At 47.2% G+C, this 21187-nt stretch overlaps 2 protein-coding genes across 2 annotated transcripts in view; both read left to right on the forward strand.

Annotated features, from left to right (window-relative positions):
- The window catches only part of Prm (Paramyosin), a gene marked incomplete in the record, with an annotated part of 31175 nt that extends 17260 nt beyond the window's left edge, over nt 1-13915 (forward strand). The window contains 7 exon segments of the mRNA XM_077687146.1: nt 2297-2537; nt 9685-9880; nt 10251-10379; nt 10810-10974; nt 11344-11550; nt 11992-12192; nt 12569-13915. Of these exon segments, the coding sequence (XP_077543272.1) occupies nt 2297-2537; nt 9685-9880; nt 10251-10379; nt 10810-10974; nt 11344-11550; nt 11992-12192; nt 12569-12766 (1337 nt within the window).
- On the forward strand, nt 6453-7278 carry LOC144155602 (uncharacterized). Its single transcript, XM_077687147.1, has one exon. It carries the CDS (start codon nt 6516-6518, stop codon nt 7104-7106), a length of 591 nt encoding a protein of 196 aa, XP_077543273.1. The 5' UTR covers nt 6453-6515; the 3' UTR covers nt 7107-7278.
- Nucleotides 13916-21187: the final 7272 nt, after the last annotated feature.

The following is a 21187-nucleotide window of genomic DNA, read 5'->3' on the forward strand; positions in this document are numbered from 1 at the left end:
CGAGCGTATCGCTGGCATGAAGAGAGCAAACAGTTGTTTGAAAAAACTACAGGCTCTTGAGCTTTATTAAGGCGTTGATAGAAACCTGTCAAACTGCTCTGATAGCGGAAGCGACAAATTGTGAGGCATTGAAGTACGAGCACAGTGCTAGCACATTAAATCATCCCGTTCATGGATACCCAACGCCCGCCCGCGTAGTCAAAACTAAACACGCAATGGGGTAAAGCAAGTTGGCCGAGGGAAAATTGCAGCGCTGGAGAAACCATCGTTGGTTGCTGACTCGCCGTTGATTAATACGCTCATAATATAAAAAGTGATATTCTTGGCACGGGACTTGTGACCAGTGTTGCGACTATTGTAGTGACCTGTTGACATGACAACTTCATGGGCGAGATCGTCATATTAGCACTGTTCGTACGGGAAAGGGCTACTAGCGCCGAACCGTACAACACTTGTATCAAAGTGGCCGTTGTTAGATCATTGAAATTCGCTAGTCAAGAAACGCCAACATTTGGCAGCTATGGCTAGTTAATACTTTATTTTGTTAAATTTATTGCCCTGTCCCACGGGCACCAATTGTCAAATCTTAGCTACGATTCAGAGAAGTACAGAAAGCAGCATCATGTGCTGACTTTACAGGGCCTTGTAGTTTTTTTTTTTTTTTTGAAGGCATTGTGTCATCCGTAACGTAGAGCAAAAAGATATCTTTCAAGTGATTTCAGCAACGAGCATCAGGGAGGCTCTGGGAGTGTGCTAATGTCTCCTTAATCATTGTAACATCCACGTGCTTTCTTTTCAAAGTTATTATTCTAGGCTGCAATTATGTGGCCCTGCTAAGCCAGAAAACTCCGTTCCCTTCCCCCACGCCCTAAAATGCAAGTGGAGTTAATTGGAGTTGACTACACTCAGGCCAACAATGCATAAATGAGCAAATAAAATCCGGTGACTCCTAATAGTGCCGGCGCGCGGTGTAAGAGTGTGCCGAGGGTAAACGTTGAAGAGGTGGAACAATTTTTTTATTTAGGAGTTAAAACTGTTACCTTAATTTATCTTAACAGCCTCCATAAATTTAATTGACGACTCAGAAGCCACAATCGCCGCGCAGCGGCAGGCGCTCGAATGCTTCGCCAAATATTCGGTGTTCTCCTCCTTTTTTTGGAAGATTGATAGAGTAGGAGAATGAAGGGCCTGAACCACTTCTTTTCTTAACGCTAACAAAAGCGTACAATTTTATGCGTTGGCTTATAGATAAATTAAGCTGAAAACGTCTGAGTTTTCGCTAGAACCCCGAAAGTGAATTATCTCCGTTTCTACCGTTGTACTGTTGTGCCGTACAATTCTATTCAAGCCTTAACGGCATGCGTTAAACGCGCCTAGCATCCACCCGCCATTCCCCGTTGCATGCAAGGTCAACTTTACACTTTTAAAAGCACCCGCTTCACCCCAGCGTACAACGAACCATTCCGGCACACACCAGGCCGGTGAAAGAGCCAAGCACACGATTACACAACAAAAATGTGGTCTGCGCTAAGACATCATGCAATCCAAGCATGGAATTTGCATTGTGTGATGTCAGAACGCAGATAACATTTGTGACTAATTAGTCCGGCCTCGCCATTCGTCGATTTCGTTCCCTCAGACACCGCTATCGGTCGCTGACGTCCGTTTTCCCGGTCAATCGCGAGGAGCTCGGGAGCGGGCGGTGGGTGCCAGCTGTGTACCGAATTATAGCAGGGGTGCGGTAACGCTGGAGAAACCCTCACTGATTACTGTCCCAACGCCAGTTATTGCGCTCGTAATAGAGAAGTTAGGCAGTTTATTCACAGGGCGGAAATACCATTCGTAATTTCTCCGAATATCTAGCTACCTTCAGGGAAATGTCGTTCGTCCTTTTTCAGAATACCACGCCACCATTCAAAAGTTTATGTTCGTTCGTCAAGATATGTTTACATAACAGTTGAACGCAGCAGTGAAGTCGTACTACACCTTATGGAAGCTAAAAAATTCCAGCACTTGTCGGTCTTGACGCCAAGCACAGGAGGTAGATTTATTCCTCGCGGTGCGACCAGCGGTAGACAGTTTGCACGGATGCAGGTACGTGGACCGGTGCTCTTCGCGACCGCCAAACACAAGCAAGCCTCGCACACAGCCATCTGTGCGCACCGCGATCTGAACTTGGGCTCACCTTTGGGGCGTGTCTTATAAGCTACGGTAATAGGCAAAGACGAGCGGACATTTTACGTTAAGCGTGAGTGGCGGCAGTGGGGCCACTGCTTACGAGAGCACGACCGCGCAGACGACCTTGCCGAGGCCAAGAACCAGCTTGCCGATGCCATCCGCCGGCTGCACGAGTACGAGATGGAGATCAAGCGGTTGGAGAACGAGCGCGACGAGCTGGCCGCCGCCTACAAGGAGGCCGAGACCCTGCGCAAGCAGGAGGAGGCCAAGTGCCAGCGCCTCACGGCCGAGCTCGCCCAGGTGCGCCACGAGTACGAGCGCCGCCTGCAGGCCAAGGACGAGGAGATCGAGGCACTCCGGTGAGCTTGCTGTGCCATGATGCATGCCTGACGGCAATCGGGGGGTTCCACTCAAAAGAAAATCCCTAGCCACGAGAGGGCCGCATGTGCGCAGCTGGGAGAGCGGCAGCGCGCACCAGCTGCGCTGGTGACCGCTGCACCTGCCAGTCACGTGATCGAGCTCGTAATTACCGCAGATACACATGTTCACCCGTCCTTTGACACTGAGGATCCATCCACCCAGGGATAGGTGCCCCTTGAGAACTACTTTCTCTAGAAAGCGTTCTTTGTTGAAACAATGCCACGGGGGGGGGGGGGGGGGGGGGGGGGGTATACGCTAGTGACAGGAACGACTGGGGAACCGCTGCTACTCTAGACACTTTCTTAATGAAAACAGCGTCGAGAGTCAGATTGACGTACGTGCAGAGTGCTGATGCCGGCTGTTCGCGGCACGCAGTGTGTTTATTTTAGTGCACGATGTGTGCGAACTGAGGGCATCCGTGCGAGTTGACGTCATGGGTGTGCGCTAAAATGAAGAAACAAACAAAAAAAAAGGTTGGAAGTACTCCACGAAAGACAGTGTAAGGGCATTTGAAAGGGAGGTTGGCGTAATACTGCCATGACTCCAAGAGGAAACAGGCCCTATTGGAATGAACCGGGTGAGCAGAAATTTAGCTGATTGGTTGAATAATGAGCACGATTTTGGATTTCTAAATTTATCCTGGCAACAGCCTGTGTTTATCTATTGCATTTCCTTACAGCAATCTATTTGGTTGATAACAGTAACACAGAGGCAAAATATTGAACACAAAGAAGGTTTACGTATCGCTATATCGTGAAATACTGTTCATGCATCGCTAAACCAGAGTTGCCCGCAAACTTTCCCGTGTGTTATAGGCACGCGTCATATCAGAAAAAATGTTTGACGAACGGGCATGAATAAGTTTTTTTCTGCACTATATTATTGTTATTTGACAATATAAATGGGTGTGAACTTTCTGCTTAATTATGCTGCAAGATTCAAGATGTTGAATTTTGTCCAAGCTAACAAAAGCCATATGAAAAGAATACTTGTAGCATTTTTTAAGAGGGGGCGTACCGCGCATAAAGTTATGCCTGCAAAGCGTCATCTTTTTCTCTACGAAAAACGTGACGCTTGGCCGGTTTTTTTTCTTGCGGTGTGTGGTTATATGGGCCAGGTAGCCTTGTAGCAGCAACATTTGTAAGGAGGAGGAGGAATAAATGCTAAAAAAACATTTTGTAATTTAGCGCACAGAAGCTGCTCCTGGGCCATGAGGTCCGCTGCAGTGAAGAGTTTCAAGTTATTTTAGACTACAGAGACACTTTTAGCGGGCGCCAAAATTTTGACACAAAGTCACTTTCGTTTCTCGTACCCATCAGAAAAACGGCCACCACGGCCGGAATAGAAGCCGCTTTCCCATCACTTTTCTAACAGCTAAGAAAAAGAAATGAAGGATTGCAAGAAACGAGGCGGAAGGGCCGAAACTCCCCGCATTTGTTCTGTGCCATTAAGAAAAATGTACTTGGACTCCTCCAAATTTTTCCGGTGTTCTTGAAAATGCGGCGTTCCGGTTTTACAGACAACAAGATCCCCACTCGGAGAATTTTGATTAAGCATCCGGTTTATTCTGCTTGAGGGTAGCAAGCTGGGCTAGTTGGAAAGACATTCTTGGATGAAACCAGCGCGAACTCAGACGAAGACGAAGGAAGTGTACCACAAGGACAGCCGCTGGTTTTTTAAAGTTTAAACACTGAAAAGAGCCCGATGTAACTGAAATGAACTGCAGGAGGGTTGCGTGCAGTCATGCAAGCATTCTGCTTGCATGACTGACCACTGAACCTGAAGATGGCCTAGGACATTTTAGACAAAGTTATCCCAACATTCAGCGCCTTAACCACAAGTTTTTCTTACTCTGGCAAAGCAACTTAACCTTGTTCGAACTGCGCGCGCCTGAAGCCCTTGCAGTGAACCGTCTATGGGCCTCCACAATTATCAGTCCCGGATCTTCCGGGAACTGCCCGGGACATGATCCGGCGCTCAATTTGCCTGTGTATTCCTATGAGACTTCTGGTCCGAAGGCAGTCCTCAGACTGCCCGCGGTCAGTCCAGGACTGGTAAACCGAAGAGGCCCTATGTGTACTTCTGTGACCGTTCGCGTTCTGCCCGCAACTGGCGAAGGTTGCTTCGTCCTCTGCGAAAGCGAATTTAGAAAAGTAAGAAAGCTCACAACGAAAAACAGGGCCACAGTATATCTTGTAATGGTAAGCGTATCCGACAGAAAGTCTATTTCCGAGTACCGTCTGTATCCGGAAAATGGCGTTTACAACACTTGCAAAGGGGGAACCTAGACAGATGAGGCAACCTTTTTTGGCCGGGCACTGAGAGTACAGAAGCTATTTATAGCTACGGCTAAAGGTGATTAGCCTGATAAGCGTTCCGTTGGTGCAAGGGGAGAGTATAAAAATAGGCCAGGCAAGGATTTATGTTCGGCGTCTTATCTACCGAAAATGTACCTGAAGCCGCTCTAGAAAGCCGACACGACAGACCCCTTTGGGGTGCTCAGTTCGGATCATGTGTACATTTTTCAGAAAAGACGCAGTACATAAATTAACAGCATCATTGCTGACCCCTTCGGCGTGAATTAGTGTACTGATTTTTCCCTGTGGAAATACCCCCGGTGTGTTTCGGTTATTTCTGCCGAAAGCCGCCACTTTGAGAAACCTTGTAAACATTCTATGAAGCAAAATGGAGAGACGAGCTAGTTGGTGAAAATCCATGAGTGAAACTTAAGCGCAAACAGACACAGGGACGAGAAAGGGAAAGCGCTTAAGTTTCACTCACGAACATTCTATGAAACGTTCTCACACATTTAAAAAAACACGCACACTTCAACCATAATATTGAGTACATTATTATAGCACTGCGAACGTTTCTATAATGAGAAACAATTCCACACTTAGGTGATCGTTTTTGGGCTATTATATTGATAGATTTTTTTTAATTCCGGATGAAATAACCGAGCACTTACGGAATGATTTAACGTGGGAAGGCAACATATATGAGGCATTAATTTAAGTAAGGAAGCATTTACATCCTGGCCAGTCTTCGTTAAGGTCACAGTTGGGGTCAAGGAATAGATAGATAAAGAACATTGATCGGGGAGACCTTTAGAAATGATTTAGATCATGCAAACTGAGAGGGACGGCTTTTACGGGTAAATAAAAACGTCAACACAGCACCTCGGGAAGTAAGCAGAATGGAATGCTCCAAATAAAGGAGCTAGAGCCTACAAAAAGCTTCATTAGGCCCAAAAAGACAGGCGGAAAAGAAAAGATCTACAAGGCCTTGTGCTGTCAAAGGAGAGAAGCAACAGAGCTGAAGTCGCAGCTGTCGCGACGAAGAATAGCTGTCACGCTCCGAGTGAGGGGGGCCGAATAGACAAAGTGGAGCGCCTTCTTCTTGTTCTTCTCGGCCATCTTGAACCACCATGGGCGAGTCCTTGGCCTACCCAAGTCCTTTCAACTGACAACACGGAAAGAACCCTCGGAATTCCAAAAAAAAAAAAAAAAAAAAGAGAAGAAAAGGGAAATAGAGACAGCTTCAAATTTCGGGCCCTCGTGCCACGTAACGATGAGGTAACGCGTCAATGCACGCCAGAATGCGTGCCTGCGCCGAGCCATTGCCCGGGGCGCGGACCTCCATCTGGCGGCGCTCCAAAAGCCGCTGTCTTGCGTGCAGCGCATTCTTGCGAATTCCGGAGGGCGGCAACAGATCGGGTCACCTCGAGTCTGGCAGGGGGCCGTGCGGAGCCACGCACAGCCTTGAAGCGCGGCCCGAAATAGGAGCCGGGGCCCGGGCTAGCGCCTTGTTGGGCAGCGCTAGAAATAACAAGTAGTGGCGAGGGGGGCGGGCCCCGCCAGCAGCGCCACCGCCACTGGGTCTCCGTCGGGCCGAGGTTGAGGCTCGGCGGATCCACCATGGGAACCCGTCGCCGACAGCCATACCTCCACATGGTGTACGACCGGAACCAGCAGTACGGCGACAGCCTGTACCGCAAGACCGTGGACGACTTGTATTTACGAGAAGGCATCATGCCACCGCGTGCGCTGCTAGCCAGCAGGCGCTTCGACGACTCCTACTTCATGACACGCTACCCCAGGGTGCCCTCCATGTACCGCCTCATGAAGCGCTGGGACACCGGCGACGACTTAGCACTGCGTCGGAGCATCTCGCTCTCGCACATCACCAACCCCGAGTACAGCCGGGCCATGCTCAACCGACTGCTCTACCCTGACGAGAGGGTGCCCCGGCGCTACGGCAACCAGTACAAGCTGCACGTGCACTCTTCCCATGACCGCCACGTCCGCGCAATGGAGGACCACCACTCGCTGATGGCCGAACTCGAGCTGCAGGAAGTGCAGGACCGGCTGCGCCGCGAACACAACCGCAAGTACTTCAACCCGGACTCCATCACGTTCGATGTGCCTTCGTACAAGGACGACCCCCTGGCCAGTGTCTACCGCCGCCGCAGGCCCTTCAGTTACTACGACTTCTACTACTGGCTTTAGACCGATGGCCGTGCCCTCCGGAGTGAACATTCACGATGACTACGACTGTGCGCACCCAGGACTTTAGGGATGACCGACTGCCCACCGCTGCAATTGTTCGAAGACTGCCTCGGATACACTCGTAGTGTAATCACTTTCCTGTAGCAGAATAAATACCTAAATTTCTGGCTTTCTTCTGTCTGTTTGGTGTGGTGGATGGAGCGTTAGTGGCGTGTCATGCCTACTGGACGTACGATGACCTTCGCACCAGGTAAGGCTCTTTGTGGCATCATTTTCCACTTGGTGTTGTGATTGATGTCATATTTCCATTCGTGACATCCAATTTTTCTTTTGCAGAAGAAAAATTGTTTGTCAAAAGCTCTTGAATTCATTTAACACAAAATTCTTCTTCTGGCAGAGTGCGTGCATCAAGCGAGACGTGCCTCTTTCACTTATAGCGTCCTTAAAGTAACCTTGGCGGAGGTTGCGCAACATGTAAAGCAACTTGTGGAGGACTTACTTAAGCACAAGGTCGCGGAATGGACAGCTAGGAGAGGCACACAAGACCCTTGTTTGCAGCGCATAACACAACCAAAATGGTTGTGACTAAAGACTGTCCTGGATCGGCGTGGCATTTTTTACTCCATCCGTTTGATTGATACTTACATAGAAATTCTTTTTGCACCTTGTCAAAGTTTATAGCTTCACAGGCTGTTTAAGTGATTTAGTAAAGCGAATGCAATGCATCCGAAATGACGGCACACTTTCTGAAATGGAAAAGGACTGCATGGTAGTTGGCAGTTGAAATACACGGAAGAACTATTTACGAATAAGTTACGAGGTCTTGCCTTCTTGTTCTTTTATTTCACGTGAACAGAGGTTGACTGAAGGGGGATATCCTCAGCTATTCCAAGCCCCCTTTTTTTTATGAGAGGAGTTTTACGAGAACTTTCGTAACCCACCGCGGGAACGTAGCCAGAAAACCTTTTTGAGCGGAAGGCGCGGTGGGCGATGGGTCGGGTTCCAACCAACCTCTTCGGCAGAGCTCACAAGAAGTCCCATCGAAAATATCTAGCTGGAAGGAGGTTTGCCTACCCACCAGCCGCACAAGTGGCCGTGCAGCGGGAGCTGCATACTTACGAAAACAAATGGCAGCATGGTCCGCGGTGAGAACTTCCGTTCCTTGTTAAAACTTTCCAGTAATTGAGACCGAGATTGATAAACATTATTAGCTTAGATATGCATGTCCACAGTTTGCAAAATTTCGCTCCGCGCACGTACGTCGACTTCAGCGGATTCGCTCTGCACGGACAGCATCATTATGCCCATAGAACTGCGTTGGAAGGAACATTTATATTATTGCTATTTCGTTTCATCCCTGCAAATGTTTTTTAAAGGGAACAACATTGATGGGTTCATTCCCACTCACCATTTTGTGGCTGCTCAAGCCGACACAGGTGCGAGAGGGGCAGCCTACGGGGGAAGGGGGCATTTCCTCCGCATCATTAGGTAGGGAATGATGGCGGAGGAGAAGCACTCCACATTAGAAAAACTCATAAATATGTACGAGATGCAGGGGAACACCGGGGAGAAGGAGGAGGAGAGAAAGAGTGTCCTCTTTCCAACCTTCCCCACAATTATTCTCCCGCAGCCCCCTTCCTTCTTACGAGCCATTTTAACATACTTGACACGGGAGCGTAGAAAGAAGGTTTTCCTTGCACCGCCCTCTTTCTCCCGTGTGTCCTTGAAGGCCCCGGATGTTTAAATAGAAGACAGCTGGGCTGGAGCGGCAATGCGACGGATTGGTACTACAGTTATAACTTCCTTAGAATGATTGACGGAAAACGTTACGTATGTTTACGTGAGCGCACGTGCGCGTATATAGTGCGCAAATATACCTTTGAGCTGTGTGTAATTCAATTAGATCAATTCTTATAGGTGTTCAAAACATGATGCACCCATAGGAAACTTTCAGGCCTTCCCTCTTCCAACCGCGTCGCTTAAAGCTCGCGATCGTTTCACCCGCTACGTTGTTCCACGCACGATGAGAATGCGCATCGCTTTTTGGCAACGCACATTATGCGACGCTATACATAGAGCGAAAAGAAAGAAAGGGATATTCAAGATAACGTTCCTGGAGCAGCAGTAGGAGTACGGAAACAAGCAGGCGGGCTTGCAATTTGTTGTCAAGGGCAGCTGCGTCGGAGGCATCTGATCACACTTGACTAGACACACCCATGGACTTTATTGTCGATTCAGAACGTATAGATTCTGCTCTTATGGTGCGACTAATATTAAAGACAACAAGACAACATACCATCACTCAATAAGTAAACGATAAATTAAGCAAAAAAGGATACCAAGAGCATGGCGATTTCATGAACAACCTGAAACCTGGTATCGCTGTTCCGTGCCCTACACAACGCTCTCTCACTTACTCATAATTGATTCTTCCGTTGTTTCACACGCACACACACAAAAAACACCGTAAGGCACTTTCGTGACTACCCTGGATGAGCTTGAAGCTCAAAACGACGTTGTTAAAGCGACGGTGTATCTTACCTGCACTGTTGGCACTACCATTTCTCGCCCCCCGCAGCAAGCAGTACCAGCTGGAGGTGGAGCAGCTCAACATGCGCCTGGCCGAAGCCGAGGCCAAGCTCAAGACGGAGATTGGGCGTCTCAAGAAGAAGTACCAGGCCCAGATCACGGAGCTGGAGATGTCCCTGGACGCCGCCAACAAGCAGAACCTCGACCTCCAGAAGATCATCAAGAAGCAGGCCGTCCAGATCACCGTAAGCAGCCTCGCAATAATCTTACCTATCCTTGTACAGCCGTCGAAGATCACGCACAGATTGCCACTTAACAATGTCGGGAGGGTGGGATGAAAACTAAAAAAAAGAAGCTTTCCGTGGTATAAACGCACGTACATTTTAGGGCAAGTTTGACGATAATCTACAGCTACCTTTGCCGGACTTAGTTTTAGAACTGTGCAATCTGGTTTTGAAATTAAAAAAGGACGTAGTTAATTACTGCGGTCCGGTTACTACTGTACAGAAACTGTCCTAATCTCGAATCTCCAAGGCGTATACTTCGGCATGCTGGCACAAGGTGCCCTTGGCGTTGATCCGAGGCTTCCGGCGCGTGTCTGGTTGTCTCCCACAGGAGTTGCAGGCCCACTACGACGAAATTCACCGCCAGCTGCAGCAGTGCGCCGACCAGCTGGCCATTTCCCAGCGCCGCTGCCAGGGACTCCAGGCCGAGCTGGACGAACAGCGCGTGGCTCTCGAATCCGTGAGTCGGGCGCGCACTCAGGCGTCCTCTTGGTTTGCTCATAGGGTCATATCTCGGCCGGCGTGTGGGAAAGCTGAAGAAAGACGCCTTCCACAGGTGTACTGGCATGCACTTAGCTGTTGACGTGCAACGTAGAAAAAGGGAGGTGAATATGCAGTAGTGCGTCGTACGACAGTTTTTATGCATCTGTTATTGTGTCAGATTTATGGTGGATTTATCTGTTGGAAACAGGACATTAGCTTGGCAATTTTAATATCCTTTTTTAGACAGTACGAGTTTTGTCATTTTGCATGACTAGTACCCGGTTGGGTCGCGATAGCCCTGAGAATCCGCATTTACAAGACATCAACTGAATGAGATAAACTGAGAAAACTAAGCTACAAAGTTTACGAGCGGATGCTCAGGTGCGGTCTCTGCATGGCTGGTGCAGGCTCTGCGCTCCAAGCGCGCCGCCGAGCAGTCCCTGGAGGAGTCGCAGGTACGCGTGAACGAGCTGACCACCATCAACGTCAACATTGCTGCTGCCAAGAACAAGCTGGAAAGCGAGCTGTCTGCCCTACAGGCCGACTACGACGAGCTGCACAAGGAGCTCAGGGTGAGCGCAATCTCCCGGGGTCTTTCTCTCTTTTTTTTGTTCTCTCAGTGATGCCAATGGGAAGTAATAGCAGTGTGACCAGACAGGGAAACACAAAAGAAGCCCCTTGAACATGGGAATAACAAGGCTGCCTATTTCTTGATACCAAATATACTTTTTATTCACATAAAACATATGATTCCCATCTCATTTGTGACGACACACGCCCACATACTGTAGCCTTTAAAAAAAATTTAAGCCCTTTATTCTCTTTCCCCGACAATGAACGAGTCAATGAAACGGCAAATGTGATTAAAATTAAATTAGGGATCAAAAAGCCAACAATCTTTAGGTGCGCGTTAAAAAAGAGACGCCTCGCCTTCCCTGCAGGTGGTTGACGAGCGCTGCCAGCGCACCATTGTGGAGCTCAAGAGCACCAAGGACATCCTGGTGGAGGAACAGGAGCGTTACATCAAGGTTGAGTCCATCAAGAAATCCCTCGAGATCGAAGTCCGCAACCTTCAGGTCCGCCTGGAGGAAGTGGAAGCGAACGCCCTGGCCGGAGGCAAGCGCGTTATTGCCAAGCTGGAGGCTAGGGTAAGCATACACTCACCTTCTTTTCTGCTTCCCGTACAAGACCTTGTCGCTTCACTTTTCATGCAGAAGCGAGTCCCCACTGCGCGTTCATGTCTACATTTGTGGAGGACGCCATACTGCGAGTAGAACTGCACGAGTAAAGCCTCCAGAGGAGACAAAAAACTAGTAGCTTGTAAGAGTTTTCAGGTCGTAAAGATGCGACATTCTGCGTTCGCATGAGCGTACGAAAGCGTCTCAGAAATTTAATAACCCACAGAAGCGCGTCTTCGTTAATACGTCTCTCTGCCTATTTGCCTTCCTACTACATACATTTGGTAGGGCCTACTATGGCAAATTTTACGCTGGCAATAAGCATTTCAAGGTCTTGAAAATTGCCCAGAGTTTGTGGACATTATTGGCTTAGTGGTTGCCCTGGAGGCTGCATAAATGGCGCTTTTGCAGATCCGCGATGTGGAGATTGAGATGGAGGAAGAGAAGAAGCGGCACGCCGAGACGCAGAAGATGCTGCGCAAGAAGGACCACCGCGCCAAGGAGCTGCTGCTCCAGACCGAAGAGGACCACAAGACCATCACCATGCTCAACGACGCCGTCGAGAAGCTCAACGAGAAGGTCAAGGTCTACAAGCGACAGCTCAATGAACAGGTGCGTGGGCACACGCCCCTCACGCTGCCAGGAAGCCTCGCGCAAGTGATGCAAGCGATATAGTTGTGGCACCGAGGAAGGGGAGAAAGACGGATATCTGAAAGCATGGTAGACAAAAATAAGGGCATATAACCAATTTGCAGATTTTTACAGCGATTTATTGAATACTTTGCTATAGTTATTGGTAGTATGTACGTAAAAGCGCAGAGTTTTCACAGATTCTCGCATAACCAGTAATCATTCAGCGGCTTATAAAGCCCGCTTTCGATAGAGAGACGACATAGCTGCAATTTCATTTGTGCAAAGGCATGCAGATAAACACTGAGCTCACTTGACAGCCCGTTTTCGACGTTCACGATCACTCCTCTTGTTGCAGGAGGGTCTGAGCCAGCAGAACCTGACCCGTGTGCGCCGCTTCCAACGCGAACTGGAGGCGGCCGAGGACCGCGCCGACTCCGCCGAGAGCAACCTGTCCCTGATTCGCGCCAAGCACCGCTCCTGGGTGACCACCAGCCAGGTTCCCGGTGGCACCAGGCAGGTCTTCGTCACCGAAGAGACCAGCCAGAACTTCTAGGCTTAACGACGATCCCGAGCGACAGCTAGCACCCTGGCCGCCACCACAGCATGCAACGTCGACGACGGCGGCGAAGCCTTTACCCCGTCGTTCCAGAAAGAGCATAACCGCTATACAATAAACAGAACCCAGGGTTGCTACGCTCTATGTTTCCCGCTGTTCTTGCCAGCCTCTCTCGTCTATGACTGCCACATGAACGGGGCTGACGAACAGGCTGAGTTCTTGCTCATTTTTGGGGCGACCGTGGTAGAAGGGTCTTGACAGCAGAAGAACGATCGCCTAATCACTAATACCACTGCCCTCGCCTGAACCAATTCGGATAACAAGTACAGAGAATGGTTGCTACTGTTTTCACTGCAGGAAAACTACACCTGAAACACAAGGTAGAAGGATGCCACGGCACTGTTGTCAGTCTTTGTCAACCTGTCTCCACCCTCCCCCAAAACACACACACGCACCATTCTGAGGTCTTAGCAGGGCGGCCTGCGGAACAGCTGTAATTGACTTTGGTAATCCTGGTATCCACTGTAGCTCTCTAGCACAAGTTAATTTAGGTGCACAATTTTTGCAGCATCTAGATACTCAAGACTCGTGTGTCTGAACCATTGGCACCTTTTATTCCTTTGGTAGCATATCGCAATAATACTGTATGGGGCGTGCCACCTGGGACAGTTGTGTTGCAAGCTCGTGCACAATGAGAAATTTGCAGGGAATTTAGTAACAGGCCGCACACAGCCGCAAAAAAAGAAACCTACACGGGATATACACGCAAGGGATATCAATTCACCTCTTTTTGTCCTTTTGGACCAGACACAGCCTGCCATGGTTATGCTTACATACATTGACCAGGAAAACGTTGCGATTAACTAGACAAACCGGCCTCCTGTTCTTTTTTGTGCCGTTATTGTTATCAATATTTCTTTGGCCATATCTTGCGACTACTGACGACAGTAATACATATGTTAACCCAATTCATATGCCGCTGACAGATCGTGTTATTTTTATTCTTTTCTGTGGAACTCTTGTCGTCCAATTTTTCGCTAAAGCTCTCTCACTTTTCCTTTTACTCGATGTGATTTGTGTGTCGTAGAGCGTGCACGCTGCAGCTGTAATTTTACAGAAAGAATAAAGGCGCCTCTGAAAACACCCGCTTCCTCGTACTCTGTCATTCCATTCGCTTCGAGACAAAACACACAGCATGGCGTTCTTTCACACTGTATAATCGTCGTATAATCGAGCTGCAGTTCTTAAGTGCTGCGTGTACCAAGAGCTCTGACCTCGTTTGTGCGGATAGACAACGGGACGAGATTCGCCCGTGCGTCGACACACAAAAGAAAGGAACAATACCACCCTGTCATAAGCTGTCGCGAACCTCCCTGAGCGAGACTCTTAACACCGAGAATCGATTTTGTGAATGCTACAATGCACTTTACAAATTATAACAATTTGAGGAATTCAGCTAGTTCGGCACCTTAACATGTAAGGTACGCCATCTTGTCGTTAGATTGTTCGCTGTGGTTATAGAGGATTCTGAAAAAACTGGGCACGCCGTACCTTCGTTTTCCCTCTTTTTTTTTCTAGAAGAAACACTAGTGAGTAGGCGAAGTCACCCAACAAAGTGCAATGGACAGATCCGCGTACCTTCGGGTGTACGCTGAGTGTACAGTGCCACCCGGCTGCGTTTTTGTTCGTCACGCGAGTGTTCCGCTCATCCGCTCTCTATGACATAACCTAACAAACAAAATAAATCGTTTAACTTTCCGACACATAAACACTGACCTAAAAAGCAAAATATTCTCGGCACGTTTGAACCTGCTTACGAGCTTTGAAGACGAAAGCGCGGCGGTATACTTGTCAACGACATCTTGAGTGCTACATCGCATTTGTTTCTTTCTCTTTGTTTTCGTTCCTTCATTTGACGCGAATTACTTCGAAAGGCTTCTTCACTGCTACATCGAGTTTGCGACTCTTTCTTCGGTTTCGTTTCTTCGTCTTTTCGCGCGAAATACTTCAATGAACACACCGGCGAAGCACGCCACAGCGACAGCAGACTTACAGTTCATCGCGGCTTTTATGCCTCTGTTCTACTGACATGCCATCACGTTCCCTTGTCACGCGGCACATAATGGTCAACCTATCCTTCCTCCACTGGCCACGCGCGTCTGCTGGGCAAAGGAAAAACAATAAGCTCCAGCTGCGGAGCCCCGGGTTCATATCCCATACGAACTTAAATGTCTTTTTATTTACTGTTTACAGCGGCAGCCATTTTCTGTACCGGATAACAACAACGGTTCTTCGCGCAATGGGACACTAAATTTAAGGCAATGATGAAAATGAAAGAAAAAAAATAGGAAAAATATTGTGCAGGAACTAGAACTCCACTTATTATTTTCCTATCCCGGAGCTAGGACGTTTTCCCCATACGCCATGGGGCCACACGTACAGAACTGTCTCAACGCAGCCTTAAAAATACGAGTGCTGCCGTACGCCACTCCAGCCGTGAATCTGGCTAGCATTGAGCTGAAGCTCAATGTTTGAATCCGACGGCAATGCTGCATAGAACGGAAGTCCAGGCGAAGCGGGGAATGTGACTTAAGCGCCGATTTATTTCCCGAAATACCCCTGCATGTTTGCCTCCATTATATGCTCTCCCACACAGCACATCATCCGTCGTGGCAGCCAGCCTTGGGATGTAAAATCTCTAATGCGTCTCGAGGACCTATCCTTTGAATGATATCCTACGCTTTAAACAAGATTGTTCCCCTTCAAATTCGTGGTTGAAGAGCCTGAAACGCTACTTGAAAATACTGAAAAGCCCGAGCTGCTCTGTCCCGGTCGCCGTTTTCATGCGGCAAGCGGTAACTACATAAATGTTGGGAGCATATTTCCGTCTCAACAATAATCTTTTTTACGCACCGACTATATAGCTTTTACCGGTACTGAGACAGGGGGGCTGGTTTTATATAACATATATTTTCGATTAATTTGCAAAATAACCCGCCGCGGTGGCTCAGTGGCTAAGGCGTTGCGCTGCTGAGCACGAGGTCGCGGGTTCGATTCCCGGCCGCGGCGGACGCTTTTCTGATGGAGGCGAAAAGCAAAAACGCCCGTGTGTACGAGATTTCGGCGCACGTTAAAGATCCCCAGGTGGTCAAAATTAATCCGGAGCCCTCCACTACGGCGCGCCTCATCGCCTGCGTTGCGTCGGCGCGTTAAACCCTACAATCAATCAATTTGCAAAATATTAGCGCCACAACCACAATCATTGTTCGCAACGTTTCCTCCTCCAGACATAGCATGCAATACTAAGGTAGAGTATACAAAAACAATACAATAAGCGAGTTTCCAGAAATTTGTAATATTACTTTAGTGAACCCTCTTAGCAGAAGCGGCCGTCCACGCCTGCCGTAAAGAATGGCTAGGGAATAATTTATACTACCCAGGTTTCCTTAACACGAAACGACAGCTCGCATCAGCAGGCGTTTTTTTTTATTCTGCCTCCGTCACAAATGTAGCCGCACGGTTTGTAATCGGACATGGGTCTTCTTGCGTACAAATAATGTGCTTAAGTTCGTACGCAAGAACCGCCTAATGTAAACGAGATTTGCAACAAAACTGAAGAAGGCTAAAATCTCCCTTCCTGCCCTTTCCGTCTTTCCTCTTAAGACTCCCACCCGCACACACATGCGCACGCACGCACGCACGCGTCGCACGGGTGCAGGGACGCACGCACACAGACACATACACACGCACGCACACGCACACAGACGCACACACCTACACACCCACATGTGCGCTTGCATGCACGCACCCACATAAAGAAAAGTAGCGCTGAATCGAGTGCAATTGTCTATTCAATTCGGCGACCGCGACCTTTTAATATATTGCGATTGGTTCGGCTTAATGAGTTAGAAGCAAACGTGCGGCTTAGTTAAGAATATCTACCCGCCTTCCCGATTTGGGTTTCTAAAACCCTAGCGCCCCAGAAGAGGCGCTTTGGGGCTTCAATAATGAAAAACAGGTCACAAAACCAAAGTAAACAGAATAAAATCCTGCGCCTGCTCTTCATTAAGTGAGCCAACATGCATTCCGATTCAACATGCCTCGACTACGTAGAAAGGTCACCTGGAAATAGCTGTTTACAGCAGTCTCGCTTCTATGGTCTGGGATCGAAAAGGTGGGCCGGAGAAAATTACAGTCCACCGCCTCATCTCGGAGAACCGTTCTTTCTTTCCTGTCCTTTTCTTGGAAGCGGCGTACCGATGCTAAATTCCAGCACGCGGGGCTTCTCCACGCCTACAGTTTTCCAAACCTTAATCCAAGCGAGTCACCCCGAAGAACGAATGTACTTTTTCGTGTCTGTTTTAGTCAACTTAGCAACTTTTAGAACCAGGTGGCTGATGACTAGGCGCTACGACATATAAGATCGTGACGGTGACTTAGGGGCATGGATTTGTACTCCGTCAGTACAAGCTGCCTGTGTAAATGACCAACTTGAACATTTCTTTCCATTTCTTGCCCGGTCAGGAGCCAGTTATTTCCCTCAGAGGCGAAGTAAGTTCGATATCTGTGCGCGTTGTTCAACTGCACAGATAAATAAGATACAGCATAGTCCCGTACTCTAAAGTGTGAATTAAGGACTTAGGTGTGCTGAAATTATGCATCACAAAAGGCCAGCGAAAAGGCCACCGACAGCGGGGATTTATAGCAGCCTATTTTACCATCCGATATTGGATCCGAAAACCGGGTCTAGGAAATTGCTTTATAATATTCCTCCCCACGGCACATCCCTATCGTTCAGTACTACAGTTACTACTACTTGCCCTTAATTTAAGCCTCTTTGTACATGGAGAGAGTCATCCACAGAGATGCATCGAGTATGAAATAAATACAAATATCATCGTCATATTAATTACGGAAAAAATCTTCCTTTTGCACACAACAATTTGTACCAGGTGCACCAGTAATCAATTATGGTGTTTCAGAAGTATTTGTTTGTTAAAGTGTCAAGAATTGATATTGATTTTTTTAACCCAGAAATTCGATAAGATCAATCCCAAAGAGCTAAAGACCTTGCCTTGTCTTTCCGTGATTACTAAACATGTTTATTTACCTAAGTAGACAAAACCGTCCCGTGTAACTTCATATACGTATGTATTCGCATATGCCACACGGAGAGAAAATCTTTTCTCATTACAACAGCGGAGCTGTTGTTATTGGCTGTAAGTTCAGTGTTAAAGAAAACTACCCCAGAGTAACGCTATCGCGCAGCTGTCGAGCAGCTAAAGCGTTCGTAGAAAGAGCCACGCCGTAATCGTCACAACACCTGCTCGAAGGATAAGCCACATCATAGGGCGCAACTCTCGGTTCGTTCTTATCAGAGTCAGTCTTCGTGTCGTCATGCGCATGCGCTCAGTATCTAGAAGGGCCCTTCCTGTGGCAGCGTCTGCGCAGTGACTTTGCACCCTCCACTCGCGAAGATGACGACTTCTTCGACGCAAATGATGACGACGACGACTAGCACTATGGAATAAACAATGAATAAACAATGGAATAAACCTTAACATGTGTCCGTCAATGCTCACTTGCAGCTTCACCATTCAAGTCTTGCGCGTGAGTGCAAGCTTCCGGAATTTCCCTCTTTTTTTCCTTTTTTAGAGCGTTTATTTTGCCACAGGGCATAGATAAGGGGTAGGAGTTGATGATGAGGAAAGTTGGTTAGATGAACATGAAAACGTTCGCTTCGCGTATTAAGTCTAGGAGGGAACGATGATGGGGCCCATATATCCATGCGTTGTAAGCGGGTGCATCGTCTACGCGGAGCCCGTCGCCTCAAGTTGTCGCAGTCTTGTAGGATGCAAAGCGAGGCAGGACCACAGCAAGTGGTGTATGTCGGCTATTGCATCGCTGCGGTGGAAAACTGGGCAACCAGGGCTAGTAAAACAATCTTGGAAGTGAGGCCATTGGCGGGTCACGGCGGGAGTTAAGGCTACCCCCACACGGATCCTCCGAAGTGCAACTTCCTCGGCGTATGCATGCATGCATGCATGCATGCATACATGTATGAATGTATGTATATGTGTCTATATATGTATGTATGTATGTATGTATGTATGTATGTATGTATGTATGTATGTATGTATGTATGTATGTATGTATGTATGTATGTATGTATGTATGTATGTGTGTGTGTGTATGTATGTATGTATGTATGTATGTATGTATGCATGCATGTATGCATGCATGCATGCATGTATGTATGTATGTATGTATGTATGTATGTATGTATGTATGTATGTATGTATGTATGTATGTATGTATGTATGTATGTATGTATGTATGTATGTACAGGGGGTTACATCGATAAATGAGCGTCCTTAAAAATTAACACGATATTCTTTCTTGGGCTACTTAAACGCAAAAATATAGGCCTGCCTGTCTGTTTGTCTGCACGTCTGTCTGTTTGTTCTTAGAGTTAGCCGCCCAGCCAACAGTTACAATCAAATCTTGAAGAAGTTCATATAAGCAAAACTTTAGTCAAAACATCTTTCAGAAAAAGTAAACATGCAAATTTGAGGCAAATAATAAATGGTATTTGCAGTGTTCTTTTAATTAATATACGTGGCTGGGTTATTTTGAAAAAAAAACTGCTAGTTGAAACCGATACTTTGTCCCTGAAATACTAACAGAGCATGCGACGAGTTTGTACCTCGTGACGGCGTTCCATGTTCTACAGTAACAAAAGGTTCCATTAAATGTGGAACCTTTTTGTGCGGTAAAATTAATTTTGAGTTTTAATTTAAATTTATTTCGTTTTGTGTTACAACAAGAGTGTGTACAATACAATATTTCAGAAGGAGGTCCCAGAGTCGGAGACTGAAGAGGGGGGACCTCCTGTTATTCGTTAAACAGACGGAAACACATGTTATGAGAAGAAATATATCAATTAACTAAACGCCAAATAGCATCAGCAAGATAAATTACGGTATATGCACAAGAACATAATAAACAAGAAACATGGTAGCACTGCAAGGAAAAAAGAAACAAAACTAATATCAGCAAGATAAGTTACGGTATATATGCAAGAACATTGTAAGCAAGAAACATATTAGTAATACAAGGAAAAAAGAAAAAAAACTCAACATGATACAACCAAGTCCAATTATTCAGGTTGGATTAAGAACACCCGCAAATTTTTTTTTAATGTACAGGTGGTACGGGATGTTTTAATAGAGAGCGGTAGCGTATTTTAAAAGTGTATAGCCGAAAAGTTAGTTGAAAAGTTTCCGTAGTTCGCTGTTACTTTCGAAAGTAAATAGTCCATGTTTGAAGAAAAAGGTGGAGTTACCCCGAGGAAATTGGTCAGTATGAATTTACTAAACGGGGAGGTTTCCAATAATGAAATTATATACTAATAGGCCATGAACACTTAACAAGTTCTGAAACCGACAAGATATTATGAGTACGAAGCAAAAAAAACTGCGTTCGATTGGAAGTGGCTAAAGGTTAATCCTTAGCTTACTGAGTAGTTACGCTAACGTTCAAGATTTTCGCTCTCTTCCGCATTTAGAATGCATGAACTTCAAGGGGTAGACCCAGAAAACGGGCGCACCCCAGTATGTAATGCCCGCCTTCCATCTTACAACTGACCGCACCACATTTATCCACTAAAACTACTCTACAACTTCACCTAATTGATTATTGTTTGTAATTATTGCTCACACTTTGAAAATGAATAATATGATGCTTCCCCTTCCGAAGCCTTCAGCGGCCACACGGGCATATTTGTGACGCCAATTTACAAAACGGCATGTGCCTGTCCGTGCGGACAAAGCTCTAGCTGCCCAATTTTTTGCACTAATCGATTCTTCCGCTTGATGGTGATTTGGAAAGCATCGTGATGTTGTATCTCGCAACCGTTTGTTCCCGATCTCGATTGCTGCGGCGCCACGGCTAATTTTAACAGCAGGGCGCAATGCTGAGCCCAGGCTGTGTCTTGTAAAGTCACTTACCTGGCCGTCATACCTCTCTTTTATCCTCGGTCAGTCTGTTCTGTTGCAGCAAAGCAGACCCCCCATTTTGCTTGACGCCCTATAAAACGAACTTATCTTGTGCAATAGAGGCGAGCGCGATGGCGTTTGCGTCTGTTCAATATAAAATTAGAATCTCGTGTTTAATCCCCTTGCGGAACAAACTTGAAGGAAGCGAAGCGCTTGGGCCCATGTGCAACCTCCTTGGGTGTGTCGACAAACCACTGTTGCCTTCTCGTAAGCATCGCCTGAAGGCCACTTTGCCTGTTCTTTGTGATAACCATAAGTAAGACTCAAAAAGGTGCTCACAGTATAAAAATAACTTTGAGAAGGTTTCACAGCGAAGGTCGCCAAAAGACGTTTATTAGCACGAGTGCAGGTTTCAAGGGTA

This window comes from Haemaphysalis longicornis, unplaced genomic scaffold (assembly GCF_048455015.1).
Source record: "Haemaphysalis longicornis isolate Haplotype H1 unplaced genomic scaffold, Haemaphysalis longicornis Haplotype H1 scaffold_1, whole genome shotgun sequence".
In the NCBI taxonomy this organism is placed as follows: domain Eukaryota; kingdom Metazoa; phylum Arthropoda; class Arachnida; order Ixodida; family Ixodidae; genus Haemaphysalis; species Haemaphysalis longicornis.

Excerpts from the sequence above, each read along its gene's own strand:
- LOC144155602 (XM_077687147.1), top strand. The coding sequence starts at position 6,516 with ATGGGAACCCGTCGCCGACAGCCATACCTCCACATGGTGTACGACCGG.